This window comes from Pogona vitticeps, chromosome 1, assembly GCF_051106095.1.
Source record: "Pogona vitticeps strain Pit_001003342236 chromosome 1, PviZW2.1, whole genome shotgun sequence".
Lineage (NCBI taxonomy): Eukaryota > Metazoa > Chordata > Lepidosauria > Squamata > Agamidae > Pogona > Pogona vitticeps.
The window spans coordinates 257,606,518-257,625,240 of record NC_135783.1 but is presented as its reverse complement, the minus strand read 5'-3'; the positions used below and the strand labels follow the sequence as shown (position 1 = coordinate 257,625,240).

The window sequence follows — 18,723 nt, the reverse complement described above, 5'->3', positions numbered from 1 at the left end:
GGTACCTGTGAAAAATCTGTCTTTTTCAGAACTTAATAAAGTAGACTCTGTTCTATTACATCCTGTGGTGCAATAAAGATGTTAATTTTTCAGCATCCAGAGGCCACTTGAGATATTACTTTTGCTGCAACACACTAGACATAACCAGAGGAGTATATACTTACAAGTTAGTAATTTGTATACATTGAATCTGGAATACAGCAAGACCCCGCTGTCTGTGGGATCAGTATTTGTTGATTCACTTAGCCTCTTCCTGAAAATACTAAATACCACCACCCCCAAAAAAGAACAATTCCAGGGTGTATTTACCAGAAGGAGCCAGAGACCATGCAATGAGCAGTCTTTGCTACTTCCCAATTTTTTGGCATCTGCGGGGGGGGGGGAGGGGCTTAGAACTGATCCCCATGGACACCAGGGTCCTATTCTATCTGAAATACAAAATGCAGGGAGAGAAAGAAAGGCCAACATCCTGCTCAATATTCTCTCTCTCTCTCTCTCTCTCTCTCTCTCTGTATGTGTGTGTGTGTGTGTGTGTGTGCGTGCGTGTTGTGTGTGTCTTCAGTTATGGAAGCTGCTGTGGTGATCTGACAAGCCGCTAGTTGCACATGATCAGGAATAAAACCAGCACCTCATCAGATCACCAAATTATTTAATATTTATTTCTATTTATTTAAAATATTTTCTCTGCCTTTCTCTTTAAAAGGACTCAAGGTGACACATATTGAATTTGAGTTCCATGTGTGTACAAGCATTGAACAAAGTACTGGCCAAAGAGACTTTGTAACAATGATCTCTTAAAAGTCAGTGGACTTCAACAGAATTGTTTTATATTGTATGTCTTCTCCCTAGGGCCAGGAGGGTGTAGCTGCAGCCCTGGCTGCTTGTAAAATCCTGCGAGAGATGTCCCACCTGGAGACAGAAGCCGAAGTCGTTCGTAGAATGAAAGAAGCAAAATATGAGCAGCTCGCTGTTGGTAAGCCTATATCAAACACCAAAACCTGTCTGGACAAACCAACAAAACTGTGACATGTACAGGTGATTACCTCTAGGAGCAATGGAAGCCTTTGCCCACAGCATAATGCTTGTTCTACACCCTGACAGAAACACAAATATTACGGCAAAATTTGGACCAGGGTCTTCCTGTTTTGCAACTCATGCTCTTGACTGCTGGACTACATCTGCTGCAACCTGCTGTATCTGACATTGAAAGCGGTTAGCAGCTTAAGCAATATCATTTCAAAATAAATAAGGCTGAAGTTCAAAATGATGGAGGAAGCAAAAATAAACAAGCCCTCAAACCATAACACGAAACTGGAATAAAAGAAGTGCCTAAAATGATGTTTCCAAAAGCTTTTTAAAATCTCAGTGTTTACTAGGGGTAGAGGAGACACCCTCATACATTTTGCCTCCTACCTACTTCTCTCATAGTGAATTCATATCTCTCAAAGGATTTCCTCTTGTATTGCCCACAAAGTGTCAGCTAGTAAGCCTAGAAGGGGAAATATACAATTATCAGATAAAGGCAGCCATTTGTGTGGCTCTGGTTTCCTCTGCTGGTTAGTGAGGAAGCTCTCAAGAATTTTCAAGAGGAAAAATACTAAAGCTTCTCACATGTCATAACTATAGTATATAGCTGGGCTGCAAAGCAGGTAGGGATGGGTGCCCCATGTATGTGTTAGTGTTACACAGAAAATATATGAGAGAAGTGGATTCTAATGCTGCAGAATGAGCTGTCAGCCTTCAAATTAAAAAAAAAAGGTTGGGGAGGGAGAAAAAAGGCTTCTCAGCATAGCACAGCCAGCTATGGAAGGTGGAGTCTTAGAGTCTATTCTCACTGACAATAAAAACTGCTCTTGTATTACGTTCTGCTAAAAAAAACACAACACCTCAGATTTAGGAGTACACACAAGGTACATGCATGCATTGAGTAGTGTGCTAGGAGAATGAGTTTTTCTGCTCCTCCACCAGAGGTATGTTTATTTTGAGGCAGATATGGAATTGTTGCCCTTGATTGCCCTCCCCACCAGCCCAATCACACGCATCTGCCTCCACAGATGGTTCAGACTTAATCTGCTTGTCTTTCTTGCAGTCCAGGGTATCAACAAAACTCTCCGCCAGCACCATGTTTCAAATGAATCATTTTCCTATCAGCTTTCTTTATTGTCCAGCTTTCACATTCATACATGATAATTGGGAATACAGGAATGTGGATGTGTCTGTGAAGATTGTCAGTCATCCAGGTGAGGTTATCTGGAAGCTGAGTCATGGCAACTGGACTTCATTCTTATTAGGTTGAAATGTGTCACTGCTCATCCAAGTAGCTTCTTCAGTCTGAAAGAAAGGAGTCCAGTTGCAATGACTCAGCTTCCAGATAAGAGTGTGGATGACCTTGATCTTGGCCTCCAGTGACACATCCTTACACTTGATCATATTTTCTAATTCCTTCATTGTTGCTCTTCCAGGTTTCAGCCTGCACAACTATTCCAGGGAAGGTCACAACATACAGTAATCATCATCCATGCACTTTATATACACTTACGTATATCCTATCTTTCTTCCAACAAAGTGACTCAAGCTAGCATAGAAACTATTTAGAAAATAAATCCAGATAAAAGAAAATGAATTACAGTATTTGAAAAGCAACAAAACCCTGAAACAACCACTGAATAAAAACAATTTTTTTAAAAATTATAAGCACATTGGAAAAGGTAAAAACACAGAAAAAGTACTGCATCCCCCTTTAAATCCCTTCCCTTCCCTTGACAAGGTGTCAGATGACATATGCCTGCCTGAACATAAAGATTTTTTGCCTTCTAGCAAAAGAGCAACAGGGAGGGGGCCAGTCTGGTTTTCTGTGGAAACGAATTCCATAGCCTGAAAGCAATTTTCTCTTGTCACCTCAGAAAGCATACCTGCAATGCTGAGGGGAATGAGGGAAAAACACTGCAGGAAGAGGCTGAAACCCTGAGAGGCTTCTATAATATTACAGAGTTAACTATATATATATATGCAACAACCAGTTAGTATCACAATGCTGGGGTACCACCACTGAGGGGTTCTGGAAATATGAATATCAATCGGCTAGAGCACTGGTTCTTAACCTTGGGTTACTCAGGAGTTTTGGACTGCAACTCCCAGAAGCCTTCACCACCAACTGTGCTGGCTGGGGTTTCTGGGAGTTGCAGTTCAAAAACATCCGAGTAACAAAGGTTAAGAACCACTGGGCTAGAGCATGCCTTAAGAGAATTCATGAAAGTCATAGGTGGTCTGACTACAACGGTTCGTGTCTTAGTAATATCTAGGCTTGACTAATGGAGGGTATTGTACTTGGAGATCTTCTGCTCCAGTAGTTAGGATGCTGTTTGGCATGGGTCACATCAGAGTGGATCATCTCAGGGGAGTCCAGATTTTAGATTTGCAGGTAGTTAGAGGACAATACTCTTAAGAGGGTGGAGATAAGAGGGATAATTTTTATTCTTATTCTCATCACTATCATTATAATTTATTTTCAAGCAGTTCTTATATACTGCAAAAATCATGGTAGTTGTTTTTGTTGACTAAGAAATAAGTTTCACTTTTAAAAAGTGTTTTAATTGATAAAGTTAAAATCAGAAACTGGCATCTTCTCATAGTCAAAATATAACTTTTTTTAAAAAAGGAAAAAAACTCACCTCTCCTCACCAGTTTAAAAAAAAACCAGTTTAAAACCCTCCAGGTTCAGTAATCTGAAGTAATCTGTAGTAATCTGTAAAACCAGCTAGTCCCAGGGTTCCTGCAAGAGTCTCTGTTCCCATGAGACTGCTTGGGCTCTAGAATACTAATTGAAGGCAAAATGTTTTCCTTTCTGGAATCAGATTTCTGTGGACTGGTGATCTTGTGTTATGCAGATCTACCTGCTTTGCTGCTTGGGACAGAAGGTGCTTTGTGTGGCAGGTCAGGCTATTTGACTGTTTGGCCAACTTCTGCCTACTCTGGCTGGTAGCCATTCTCCAAGGTGTCCAGAGCAGTTTCGACCACCATTGGCTAATATGCTAGAGACTAAACATGGAAGCTTTTGCGTGTAAAGCATGTGCCCTGCCACTGCACGGCGCTGGCAGAACCCCTTCCCCTCCCAGTGTAATACATGGATATATTGAGGAGAATGTGTGAGACATTTTTAGAATTTCCCACTTTCCAAAATATGAGAGGTAAAAGTAGCCCATCTGTTCCCCTTTACCTCTGACCTAAGCACTGGCTCTTTCCTCCGCATTCTTTCAGCCCCTTGCAAAAACCAGAGAAAATACTCCTGCAAGATGTGTGTTATTATTTCCTCCTATTGTTCACTTTGGAATGCAAGTACTCTGAGAACATCCTCTTTTAGATAAAGAAAAAACCAAAGAAGTATGTGAAAGTTATATTTTAAAAAGACAGCCAGGCAGGTTTCAAGCTTGAAATAATCTATGAAGTGTGATCACTAAGAAGGGTAAAGCAGAAGGATTTCAAACTTTTCTTTCCATGTAGCTGCTAATGTTTGATTGTGACTGTGGGTTACTGTGCCAAAGAGAACCCTCTTCAGAACAAGCACTCAACTTTTCCCCTCCGTAGAACTGCAGACCTGGATGGGACCCTATGGATCACTGAGTCCAGCCTCTATCAAGGACGAACAATGGGGAATTGAACTCCCAACCTCTGGCTTCATAGTTATCCACCTTGCACATCCCTCTTCCAAAAGCAAAAAGATCTTTGAAGGCATTTGATACAGACGTGTTCACTTTATCTCTTCCTCTCAGTTCCTGCCACTGATACTTTGTTACAGGTGTTCCTGTTGCAACAGGAAAATTTGTTGCTGACACCTTCAGACAAAATGAGAACGTGCTATATGGTTATATAGAGATGTATATTGTCCATTGCTGCCATCCTGTTTTTTAATCTCTTGTTCTTTTACATTATATTTCTTCATTTTATATTTTTGGATTTGGCAGGATTTGACTGTTTTCTGTATGTTTGTTTTATTGCTGGAAACCGCCCAGAGTAGAAGCAAGGCCACTAGATGATGCAGTATAAAAATATAACTAACTAACTAACTAACTAACTAACTAACTAACTAACTAACTAACTAACTAACTAACTAACTAACTAACTAACTAACTAACTAACTAACTAACTAACTAACTAACTAACTAACTAGAGCTTCCTCATTAAAGAGGTAAGTGGTCCCTTTTTGGGCCAGAACCTATAAAGCCCTAAATGGCTTAGGCTCAAGCTTTCTCAAGGACTACATCTCCCTTTATGAGCTTGCTGAAGTATGAAGATCATCAGGAGAGGCTTTCCTCTCAGTCCTGCCACCTTCTCATGTACATTCGGAGGGTACATGGGAGAGGGCCTTCTCTGTCGCTGCTCCCAGATTCTGGAACTCCTTCCCATAGAAGGCGAGACTGGCCCCATCTTTGCTGTCCTTCTGCAAGCAGGCAAAGACCTTTCTCTTCGGGCAGGCTTTCTTTGAGTGACTGGCTGCATGAGTGGTGTTTTTTAATGGAATGTTGTGCCTTACTGCTTTGAATGTGTTTTGGTGTTGCTTATGCTTTTTAATACATTTGTTTGATCCTTTTTAGTAATTCATATTAATCAAGCTACATTCTTCAAATTTTGGAAGTTATTTTTATATACTTAACTGCTGCCAATAATTAATAATGTGGAAATGGGTGATTCGAGGGTAGGGGGAAGTTTAGGTATCTGGCTGCTGAGTTAGAAATTGGGAGTTCGATTCCCCACCATGCCTCCTTAACAAGGGCTGCAAAGGATCCATAGGGTCCTTTCCAGTTCTGCAGTTGTTAAGATGCTTATTATAATTACCATCAGGCTTCGGCATGTCTCAGTCTCTTTATTCAGGGGGCTTAATATAGAACTGAAAGATGTCTCAAATATATAGTATATAAGCAAAAAGCCAAACGAGACATAGACAAAATACGAAAGAACACAAATGGAGTGTCCAGCTGTTTCTGGATAAACATCTCCGGCTAAAATATTTATATATATGAACTTGCAAAGTGTTGACCCAAACCTTGTTCTGTTTCCCTGCCTCTGCATACTTGCCTCATTCCTTGGCAGAGCTCTTCAGCGAATGCTACCACAACAGTGAAGAGCGGGCTTTTGCTCTGCTGGTGAGGAAAAACCGGTACTGGAGCAAAACCACGTGCCTCCACTTGGCCACGGAAGCCGACACCAAGTCTTTTTTTGCCCATGATGGGGTGCAGGTGAGTAAAAGTTGAGGGCACCCTCTGTTTTGAAGTAACTCGTGCTCCCATGAGCAAGGCGAGACTATCCCATTCTGACAAAGTGAAACAAGAAGTTAAAGTAGCTCAATTCCATGAACCAATCCCAGGGGATAAAACAGTAACTGGCAATCTTATAAGGGTGGGTGGGAGGAATCTCATGGAGATAATGTTTCCATAGAGTAGTAAAAATTATGTGCAGCATCATAGGACTGATGGCATTTTTGATTCCTCTTTTGGAAAAAAAAAACACCGAATAACAGCTAAGTACCTATGCTATTTTTTAATTTGTGGAGACACTATACTTATCCACTCTCATGATCAGAGGATAATTGAAAGGGTAAGCTCTGCTTTTCTTTGCACATGACAGAGTTAAGAACTTGGGCTCTGCTTCCTTAATAAACACCATCAAGGCATTATTCTGTCTGGTGGGATCTAACTATCCTCCCGCCAACAGAAGGGATTCTGTCAACCTCCCCTTTCGCCCTGCAATCTCCTGTGCAGCTTCAAAATCTCATCCAGAGGTTTGGGAGGCTCTCTGGAGTTACAAGGGAGTGGGAGAGAAAAGCAGGGATGGGGAGGGAGTCTCATTGCACAAGGAGAGGTCTACTCATAACACTTGCATTCACCCATTTTTCACCCCGCAAAGGTTTCGTGCAGTAGCTGCCCAGAAATTTAAAATACAATATAAATGATGAAAGAAAAGCAGGATTTTACAAATGGCATTATAAAACTTCCCTGCAACACCAGTCATGAAGAAAAAGAAAAACATGGAAACCAATAAAAACAGGCTAAATCAGCCAATCAAAATGCTTTGGCAAAGCAAACAGATTTAAAAATAAAAAACAAAAAAACGTTGGTGAACTGATGCTGAAGTAAAGGATATGTTTCCGTCAGTTACACTTTTCATGGGGTTTGTGTTCTCATTATAAGTTTCCCCGGATGAGATTGACAATTAGCTATATACTCCCTGTCTTGCTGTATACCAACTTTGTATTTTCCTCCTCCAAATTCTAGGCTTTTCTGACGAAGATCTGGTGGGGTGACATGTCAAGGTCCACGCCAATCTTGAGGTTAATCTGTGGATTTGGATGCCCTCTCCTGATCTATACTAATTTGATATCATTCAGGTATGAAAAACAGGGTCCTTTCCTGTAAAGAGACATAAGGAAGAAATATAGAACATATTGAATCTTACAGCAAATACTAAATGTGCAGTGGGTGGGTGGGTGGAGGTTTCCCATAAGCGGACCATGCTTTATGGTAAAATCTAAATGAAAAAATACATATAAAATTACATTTGTCCATGTGCAGATTTGTGTGTGTGTGTGTGTGTGTGTGTGTGTGTGCGCGCACACACACACACACACACACACACACACACACACACATATTGGATGCAGTAACATACATTCACAAAAAAACATGTGAAACAGACTATTTTGTTGATGACTTGAGAGATAAAAAAGACCTATCTATTTTTCTGGGAAACAAAATATTATTGTACAGCTTCATAAATGACAAACCATGAGTGGATCACACACATGAAACAGATGGAGGAGCTGTTCGTATAGAAAAAGTCCACCTCAGAGTGTAGGCAATAGGAGTGACAGAGATTCACTGCCCATAGTCTCATAAGACATTTCTGGAGAGGAATCGGGCAGTGCTGTTCTTCTAGTTGGAATGGCGCAAAGAAAGAGAGGCAGAGAGCTCAAGGAAATGGCAACTAACCAAACTCCTCTGGGCTCAGAAGAGAAAATAAACCAATGAGATTTTCTGGCTAAAACCCTGGATTCTGGGAGTCTTTCAGAGAGTGGTTTCAGGTCAGCCTGACCTGAGAAAGTGATTTCAAAGTTATTTTAAGCTTCTACAGTATTCTGCTCTGCAAAGCCAGGCACAAGCAATTAGTTTTGCAGTGTTTCGACAGCAGGCATCTAGGAGCTGGAGGTAGGAACACTTCTGGCAAAGACAGAGGCAGCAAGAGGACCTGGGCCCTAGAACAGTCAGCCTCTGTAACATTCAGGATTTGATACGTGGGTGTATTTAGGAGTGGGAACTCTTAAACTGTCTGCCCTCCTTATCAAGCTGCTCTTGCTGAGGCTCTCTGTTGGTTGTGCCAGTAGTTAATCTCTAAAGATAGTCACATTCTGCTCAGGGCAGAAAAATACAAAAGACCATAAGGATGACCAGAAGTCCACTTAGGTTTACTGGGAGGCTTTATAGGATTTTTGACTTAAGAGATGGGAGCAATATCTGAGTTACCTCTCTGTCTGTGGTGATCTCAATCTTAGTATGCCTATTACCAACACTGAACTGTTATGTAGAAGGGGCTCAGCTGAAGACCAGAGAGATTTCTTATCCATCATTTATTTAAACCTTCTCTGCCTGATTTACTAGTAGATTGACCTAGTACCTACAAATATCCATACAAGTCTTTTTGGCAATGTTGAAATCTAGGTAGCTCTGTTTCCACCTTTTGCATATTCAAAGAAAATGAATGTATGAAGATGGCCGCCACCACCTTAGCTTGAATGCATAAATCAAACCTCACCACAGAAAAAACTGCACACTCACTAAAGCATTACACACACACACACACACACACACACGCAAAGTGTGGGAGAGAGGGAGGAAGGGGGAAGCTTTCCATTTTCTTTCATGCAATCTCTTTACAGTGAGGAACCACACTCAGGGCAGGAGCCAGAATCATTTAATGGTCTTGACAGCCCAGATACTGAAAAGACATTGCTTTTTCCCAAGGAAGAGGAAAGGTAAGGCCATCAGTTAATACAATTTGGACGTTTTAAGACCGCGGGCACTTCCTGGCAATCAATGGCCAGTTGTTGGAAACGGAATTCCAAAGATCAGCTAGCATCTAGCAGTAAGATCAGCGGTGCTTTTACTGACAACAGTGGAGTATCAAAGAGCCACAACATTCTGAAAGGTTTTGAAGTATAAAAAACTGCAGTCAGTGTTCAGCCCTGTCTAGATTTAACAGCTATGGCTATCTATTCTCATTTGGGCAGTCAGATGCTGAAGTCAAGAGCTGGATAAGCAACCTATCGCCTCCTACATGTTTCTTAAATTATGGTCCACAGAAAGCCAGGTGTTTTGTTTTGTTTTGTGGCTACTGCAAGTATAGTAGCCTTTAGTCTGCCCATTATAAAAAGATTTTTGTCGTTATAGTATTTTCTTTTTTAAAAAAATGCATGGTGATAACTTATGATACCTTCTTGGTGAGTATCATTCATATGTGGAAAGAGCTTGTTGAAAATTCAAGATGGGGAAGCTTCTAGCTAGCCCAAATTCCAGTCTCTGTGCTAATTTTATTGCATGGGTGTATATGCTCATAAAGAACCTTCCCTGTCAGCTTTTGCTTCTCTCTGGAAATCTTGCAGCAACACCATAACTGCAGTTTTACAAGAGGAATTGGTGTTGCTATAGGAATGGCTGTGATGATGACATCAACTGAGTGCTAGGATGACTTTCCTGCAGAATTAAGCGGAGGAGCCTCAAAGGAAGAAGCATTTTTATAATAGCCACATTTAATACTTTATAAGAGTGCCAGGGGAAATTAAAAATATGCATGAAGTCAATTGTTTTCATAGTCATTTCCAAGCTTTCCCTTTGTACATGGCCTTTAAATACATACATACTTTAAATATAACAGAAGCTTTGCCTCAGATTATTTTAACCAAAAACATGTTGTCCAGAGGATATTTCTAGTAAAGATAAGCTGAACTATTATGGTCCCAGGTAAAAAGTCCCTGACAATGAAATTCCCAGACTCACTGGAAAAAAAGTAGAAATGCTGGGGGGGGGGGGGGAATGGAAGGCAGCAGTTTAAAAAAGAAGACTGAATATGAGATGGGTTGATTCAATAAAGGAAGTCATGGTCTTTGATTGGTAAGAACTGAGCGTGGCTGTTAATGATGGACTGTTTCGAAAGCGACGGTTGCCATAACATGCAGTGTCCCAATGGTCAAAGGTAGTAAAGAAAAAGACTCACCTACAGAAAGGGTGATCCAGGCTCAAATGGGCTTTCCAACCTACCAGGGAAGCACTTGCAACACTTTATGCTCTGCCATCACAGCTCTAACTGGCAGAGGCGGAAGAGGGCATGTGGACTGGAGAGCAGATTGGCCAGATTGTGGAAGACCTCGGGTCCAGCAGCTTTCACGTTCTCTCATTTCCTTAGTGTGCCACCAATGGATGGGAAAAACCTACTCTTAGCCCAGGAGGTACCATACAGAACTTCCCTCCATTACTTTCCTCTGGCACTAGAGGAATGTATGCCTCCCTCTTCCCTTCATCCCACCATGAGCCTGGCAAGGTTTCGGATGAGGCAGGTCTTCCACTTTTGGATCTTCTTGGCCCAGCTTTCTGAAAGTAGCCCCATGGAGTCCAGAGGAACTTACTATCAGGAACGTCTATATAAGATCACAGCCTAACTTGATTTACAGGTGGAAGGATATATATGACAAATCATGTACTGGTGTTTTATAAATATATATATAAACGGTTTAGGGCCTCGATACCTGGCGGAACGCCTACTCCCACCAAGGTTTACCCGTGTCACTCGTGCGAGCCAGGAGGTGAGGCTGAGGAGCCTAACGCCGAAGGAGGCCCGGAAGGAAAAGACACGAAACCGGGCCTTCTCGGCAGTGGCTCCTCGCCTCTGGAACAATCTACCTCCTGAGATTTGCGGGGCTCCCTTGCTGGGTATCTTTAAGAAACAATTAAAGACAGGGATGTTTCGGCAGGCCTTCCCATCAAATAATTCCTGATGCCTTTTCTCTTCTTTTTTACTCATTTTATCATTTTTCACTCTGTGTATTGCTTTTATTATTTAAACTGTTTATATAATTTCATTGTATTTTTATGATTGTTAGCCGCCTAGAGTGGTCCTGACCCGACCAGATAGGCGGGATATAAATGAAATAAATAAATAAAAATAAATAAATATATGAATAATTCCTATATAGACAAACAAGAAAAAGAAAGCTTTTCTTAACACATTAGAAAGTTGTGTGCTTGGCAACGAAAGTCAGCTGTCCTTGCATTCTGCAGAGATTTTCCAGGGAGGAGGTGTATCTTTCCATTACTACAATACCAATAGAAAGCTTTAAGGAGAAAATACATGTTTTTGGATTACAGCTCCCATAATCCCTCAAATGATGTCACAAACAGCCTTGCTGGTTTAGGGTTTCTGGGCATGGTGGCCCTAAAATTAACTGTTGCATGATCTTTATTCAGCTGTGCTTGAGCACAGTCCCTTTGTTAATGTGCACATCTTACAATCAAACTATGAAATTACTTCACAGATCACTATTGAGAAAAGTAAGCTCAATTGTATATTCATTTTTTTTCTTTTTGTTCTGCAGGGAAGGTGCGAAATCAGAAACACAAATGACTTCTGAAAATGTAGCGTGTGCTACCTTCATGTTTACCAGATGGAAAAAATTCTCAACGGCCCCTGTTACTGTATTTATGGGGAATGTTATCATGTACTTTGCCTTTCTCTTTCTCTTTACTTATGTCCTGTTGGTGGATTTCAAGCCTCCTCCTCCAAAAGGTCCGTCCATACAGGAAATTGTGCTTTATTTTTGGGTATTCACATTGGTCTTAGAAGAAATCCGACAAGTAAGTAGTCTACTGTGCCTAAAGCTATTCTGCTGTTTCTAGAAGCATAACAGAGGTCCCATTCCTGGACATGCCAATCTTGCATGTGTATGTGTGGAGGGCAGAGCAGGGGGTGGAAAGGAGACTATATCCAGAACAAGGAATAAGGGATCGCACACACACATGCACACATACAACCATACATTCAGGGCTAGAAATAATGCAGTTAGGGCAATGTTTAATTTGGCATTCAATGGAAAATTAGGAGCTTTAGGACCCAGAAAACTGTATACCTCTGACAAAAAAGAACGCATTCACTCTTTTATCCTCTTCATGCCCATTCCTCCCCCTTTCCTTTCAAGCGGATCTGTGCTGCTCCAGTACATTGACTTACAGCTCTCCATGAGCACTAATTCACAACCAGTCCGCTAGTGGCCAAATTCTTATGACCATCTGGCCACAGGGAAAGTAGAACTTGGATTGGGCCCAACTGTTGTGAACACAGCAATTGAGGTGTAACAGGGAAATGCTTAGCTTAGTCCATACCGAGTTTCACATTCATTAGGAGCCATGGGTAATGCCTCCTACTGAGCACAGCTTTGCTTGGGTTCTGAAATGCTTCCACAAATATGCCTTCTCAAGCATTTACTGTGCTATGTCAAAAACAGATTAAAAACTAATATAAAGTGGCAGGACACAACTTTCTCACCTTGCGCTTGTTTAAATAAGGAAGCATCTTATGTGTACCAATGCTTGTTAGGAAAGGGTTTTTTTTAGTAATTCAGATATTTAATTAATATAATTACATGCCATGAAGTCAATTCCAACTTATGGTGACCCTCCTTCTCATGGGATTGTCCAGCTTGCCCAAGACTGCACAAGTGGCAGAGCACAGGGGCCCATTATAGCTATGCAAACTGGCTGCTCTTGGCTGGCTCCTTCTGTGGGAAGTCGGGCTCCGGATCCCTGGCTCCTCAGGGTTTCTACTCACTGAGCTAAACCCATATATATATTCTGATATTTAGAGGTCTTTTTAAAAAGGTGATCTCACTTGACACAGCAGAATAGTATTCCTGCTACAGGATAGTTCTGGAAAGCTAAGTTAGTGTGTGCAGTGTAACAGCTTACTGTTATTAACCTACAGAGTTTTTTCACTGATGAAGATACACATTTAATGAAAAAATTCAAGCTGTATGTAGAAGACAACTGGAACAAGTGTGATATGGTGGCTATCTTCTTATTCATCTTTGGAGTCACCTGCAGGTTTGTGGTTTTCAAGAGCGTTTTTAATAATTTTGTTTTTAAATATGAGGCCACAACACAGAGTTGGTAGAAGGAGATACAATATGTTAGTAAGAATAGGTCTGAGAAGGCAATAAACTAGCTAGGGATGCAACATCTCGACCATTAAAAAAGATCAACATTTTAGAACCATCCCTGACCTTGAAAAATGAGTAAATAGGGAAGTACAATTTCACCTTGTATATAATATAAGAATTTAGGGGTCCTTAAAGATGTTCAGTCAATTCAAGTCTTATAATATGGTAGTTGTTGTGGTTATTAGCATGACAACATTTTAATGATTTTTTAAAAATTGCCATATTGTTACATGTTATACTCAGCTAAGAAAATATTTCTTGGATATTTATTCATTCCAGTTTCACTCTTCACATGAAACCTAGGGAAGTTAACAATCTGAATAGGAAAAAACAATAAAATCTATAAATCAAACACCTTTTAAAACCTCAACATTCATTATGTATCAGAATTAAAGACATGCAGATAAGAGGCAACAAAAGCAATGGGTTTTTTTTCCAATGATTTACAGACTATTTAATGTGAGTTCTAAGTGATGGAAATCTATTTGCAAATATGATCCCAATAGTAGGGTTGCTGTAATAGATTATTTTCTGAAGGGAGACCATTCATATTTTCTTCTTGTTTCCATTTGCCCTAGAATGTTTAATTCAACATTTCAAGATGGCCGTACAATACTGGCCATTGATTTTATGGTGTTCACCCTCAGACTGATTCATATTTTTGCCATTCATAAGCAACTGGGGCCAAAGATAATCATTGTGGAAAGAATGGTAAGTACAACCTTTCAAAGAGAGGGAGAGATGAAAACAAATTGGGTTTCCTCCAGACTTAACCGCACTTACCAGACAGCTAGACAGATAAAACCTTTACTGTGCAATCAACAGATCATTGCAATATTAAAATAAGATTAATACCCCAACTTAGTACGTCAATATCATACCATAAGTACTTATCAACAAATATAGTATGAAGTAAAAATAATACTGATATTTATACATAAAATTAAACTATAAAATAGCATAATTGTTTGATTATTTAAACCAATTTAATTAGGGACCTCAGATAAGTACAATGATACATCTTTAAATTTTTTGCCATATAACATTTGACTGATGATCTCTGGGATTGTGTTCATACCTCTGAACCTTTATGACAGTTTCCACCAATATTATCCAAATACTTAGCTCTACATATAGTGGCTTTGACAGCTAATATTGCAATTCTATTTATAACATGTAATTTAGATGTTTCCAATCAATAGCTGAATTTCTCTGAGTTGCTCCTAATTTTTATTTTGTTTGAAAAAGACCATAAATATTTTTCTGACACATCTGCATATAAAGGGCATTCAAGCCCATTATGAGCTAGGTCTTCAAGAACCAGGTTTCCACATACACACAATCTGTCTTCTCTTGAGATGCCCTGAAACCTACCCCAATTCATCACGTTATCCATTCATCATGTTATCCATTGACCTTAAACGTGTGTATGCTTTTCTGTATTGCACTTTCATTGGGACTTACTGTAAGCTCATTGAAATAAATGGGGCTTACATTAGTCTTAAATCTGGATCCAGCTACTCTCACTTGACTGCTAGATCTCCATAGATATACATTGGTAGGCAAGCAAGCACAGAGGGTTAACCTAACATGGACCTCACCAAGCAAGCAAAAGAAGGCCATAAAGATGGGGGCCGGGAGGTAAAGAATCAGACCTCCCATATTCCTGGGCTTCAAATCTATTATGCAAATATTATTCAAATTAAACATGCTCATGTGAAAATATGTAAATTTACATATTTTGCCATATTAGGCATATTTATGTAGTTTGCCAATTAATGTAGATTTTTCCTATTATGGAAATTAAGCACATTAATCATTGTGCTTTTTCTGCCTCAAGGGTGGCATAATTCATATACTAACCACAGCTCTGGGGGAACTACAATAAGGTAATAATCAGAGCACTGGAATTGGAAAAGGAAAATCCAAGTTCAAATCTCTGCTTGGTTGTAAAGTTAATTCAGTGTATTATGGCAAATCATTTCTCAGTTAATCCTATCTTTACAGAGTTGTTGGCATAAAATGGGGAGAAAAGATTCATTAAAAAATGATTGTGTATATGTACTGTATTCCTTGTACATATTCCTCCTGCAATACAGTAAAAAGGCACTAGGTGGCCTGCTGAAAATCTGGGTAAAACCTGACCAAGTGGGTAGTTTGGGAACCTTAAGAAAAACAGTTCGATAAACTGGTCCAGTTATTGGACCGATGTTATGCCATATTCTACAATTTGGAATCTGCTCTTCTCCACAACTATCACTAATAAAAGATATGAAGTACAACTTGCATAACTACATGCACATGGCACCCTTGAACCCACTTAAAATATGGAGGAAATATTTCCTTATATCATTATGGTGTACATGTATCATGAATTTGTCCTCCCAGCCAACTTGAGCCCCAGTTTGGTGTGGAAAAGGCATCTGACACAAAATTTGAAAATTCCTCTTTTATTTGCCTGTACTTGTTTCTGACTTCAAGTCTGTCTTCCACAGATGAAGGATGTTTTCTTCTTCCTTTTTTTCCTGAGCGTGTGGCTCATTGCCTACGGTGTGACCACACAAGCCTTGCTCCATCCTGATGACAGCCGAGCTGAATGGATCTTCAGAAGGGTGCTCTACCGTCCCTATCTTCAAATATTTGGTCAGATTCCACTGGATGAAATAGATGGTAAGTTTAGTCAACACGTCAGTACTGCCTCTCTGTGGGATGAGAAGAGGTCTGTTCCCTTGGTCCACTTGCCACAAACCAAGTCAAAAATACTTTCACTCGAGTACACAATCACCCTTTGTTCAAGATGAAAGGCATTAAAAAAAGTAAAATAGGGGGAAAGGAGATAGCTCAGTGGCCTACATGTGGTAACATGGGATTTGCAGACAGATTTCAAAAAAAAAATGCCTTGGGACCCTTCTCTGCCTTGAATATCAGTGGTGGGTGGAAATTAGATTAAACTAGGCCCAAACTAATTTCAGGTCATCTATTCTAACTATGACTGAATCTGATTCCAGTCCTATACCTGGTACAAAAAGACACCTTTGATACTTACTCTGTCCATGGTGGCAAAGCGCACCATTAATTGCCCCCTCTTATTCATACTAAACTCAAAAAGGCATGAAGGCCAGTTTTTGTCCCCAGCCCCCTCTGTAGGCCAAATGGAACCCTAAAGTGGCCATTTTGGCCATTTAAAAATATTCAGGAAGTGCCTTCATGAGCACTTCTGGTTTCGAGAGGGGGTTGAGGGAGCTTTGGGGACCCCAACCCTATTCTATGAAGTGAAAAATGGTGCTTGGCAACCTCCAGGAGTGAAAACCCATAATTTTTAGTTTTGGTTTTTTTTCCCCAAAAAGGGGAAGCTTGTTTTCCTACGATGGCTTTAGCTGTACTGAGAACCTTTGTCTTTCTCTATTTTTTAAAAAAATTGCTGAATTAAATCCCAGCCCTTTCAAGTGAAAATGCTGTTGTTCTGCTTTTGGGTGGATGAAAATAAAACTTCTTTGGAAAAGTCATTATAGACAAGCCCTGCATTTGGAAGTTGTTCTCAATACTAGCATTTTAAAAAAACCTATAGATTTGTTTTGACTTCACTACAGCATCTCGCATGAATTTTGGAAACTGTACATTCAATCCAGAGGAAAGCCCATTGGAGAAGTTCTTTTCTTGTCCTAATGAATATGCTAATTGGCTTGTCATCGTTCTCTTGGTCGTTTTCCTGCTGGTTACAAACGTGCTGCTTATGAATCTCTTAATTGCCATGTTCAGGTGAGTATGAATTCATAGAATCATAGAAAAGTGAAGTTGGAAGAGGCCTACAAAGCCATCAAGTCCAACCTCCTGCTCAAGGCAGGAATACAATCAAAGCATATCTGCCTGGTGATTATGTATGTTTTTCTTCAATGACTCTAGTGTTGGAGCACTCACCAACTCCCAAGGTAACTGGTTCCACTGTTGTACTGCTCTAGCAGTTAGAAGGTTTTTCCTGATATTCAACCAAAATCTGGCTTCCTTTAATTTCAGCCCATTGTTGCATGACCTGCACTCTGGGATGATCGAGAACAGACCCTGCCCCTCCTCTGTATGACAGCCTTTCAAATATTTTTAAAGTACTATCATATCACCCCTCAGTTTTCTTTTCTCAAGGCTACACATGCCCAATTCTTTCAGCCTTTCCTCATAAGGCTTGGTTTCCAGCCCCCTGATCCTCCTTGTCACCCTCCTCTGAACTTGTTCCCATTTGTTAGCATCCTTCTTGAAGTGTGGTGTCCAGAACTGGACACAAGACTCAAGGGGAGGCCTCACCAGTGCAGAAGTCAGCCATAATGAAGTGAAAGGAGACAACCTATCGGTAATGGATCTTCCACACAACCATTTTTGACTAAATATATTAAGTACACCATCACAGGTCAGGTACATTTAAGACCTGTTAGAATACATGGGAATAAATACATTAAACAAACAGGATGTTTGTTTAATTGTGATGCAGTTCACTGGAACTGAGGTGCTTTGAGCTTTCTTGAGAGAAAAACTGCCGATGCCAACAGAACAATTCTCTCAGGCCATTTAAAATAGCATTGCTTGATTTTGGCCGAGTCCGACAGGGCTGGAAAAGATAATTGCTCCCTCCAGTTATCATGAAAAAACAACAAAGGAAGCAATTTGTTCGTTTCTATTCTTTAATTCATTTCAATATGCATAAATTATTAGCAGTGGGGAAAGAACTCAAGAGATGTTGCTCATTTGCTGAGTGTACAGGAAGAGTCTAATATCTCAAGAACATGAGTGGAGAAATCTCAGCATTAATCCTGATTCAGTGATGTGAGAATGTCATATTTGATAAATAAAACAATAATTTAAAAATCAGCATCACAGTAAGACTGCACCCATTTTGCGCTAGTTCATTTATGTATGGGGTCAGCAAATTTAATAATGCTACCCTTGAAAGTAGAGGGACATGGTGGCGCTGCAGGCTAAACCGCAGAAGCCTGTGCTGCAGGGTCAGAAGACCAAGCAGTCGTAAGAATCCAGCTTGAATATCAGGTATTTCTCCCTCCATATAAGAAAAAAGCCTTTGTTGCAACACCTTGAGTATAACTTTGCTTGCATGGAAAATTAGAACAATGGTCCTGGTGTCCTTGGTGTCATGACCATCCTACAAGCTAACACCACTTGTCTCAGTATCCTGTCGCTCACCATCAATCTCTGACGTGCCTCTTGTGTGTACCTAGATTATGTACCCAATCTCAGGCACCCACTACATCCTTTACTATGCTCCCACCAGTTGATCTGTTAACAAGCTATGTTTACTGTGAAAGACTGGGGTCCATTCAGTACTTAACTTTGAAATAAAACTCCCAAAACTATCTCTCTATCCGCTCAAACTCTTCACTTCAGCCCCCCTTCTATGTAGCTGGCTCCACCTCCCAACAAACCCCTATTGGTTCTTGCAAATGGCCTGCTGGATATGCATGACAAGG

The 18,723-nt window shown here is 40.3% G+C and overlaps 1 protein-coding gene across 1 annotated transcript in view; it reads left to right on the top strand.

The window, feature by feature from the left end:
• Positions 1–18,723, top strand: part of TRPM5 (transient receptor potential cation channel subfamily M member 5) — a 79,018-nt gene that overhangs the window by 50,597 nt on the left and 9,698 nt on the right. Inside the window, exons 13-21 of the mRNA XM_078387296.1 lie at positions 850–973; positions 6,088–6,233; positions 7,269–7,381; positions 8,927–9,022; positions 11,636–11,894; positions 13,018–13,136; positions 13,831–13,963; positions 15,748–15,922; positions 16,843–17,011. Of these exons, the coding sequence (XP_078243422.1) occupies positions 850–973; positions 6,088–6,233; positions 7,269–7,381; positions 8,927–9,022; positions 11,636–11,894; positions 13,018–13,136; positions 13,831–13,963; positions 15,748–15,922; positions 16,843–17,011 (1,334 nt within the window). The remainder of the gene's footprint in view (positions 1–849; positions 974–6,087; positions 6,234–7,268; positions 7,382–8,926; positions 9,023–11,635; positions 11,895–13,017; positions 13,137–13,830; positions 13,964–15,747; positions 15,923–16,842; positions 17,012–18,723) is intronic.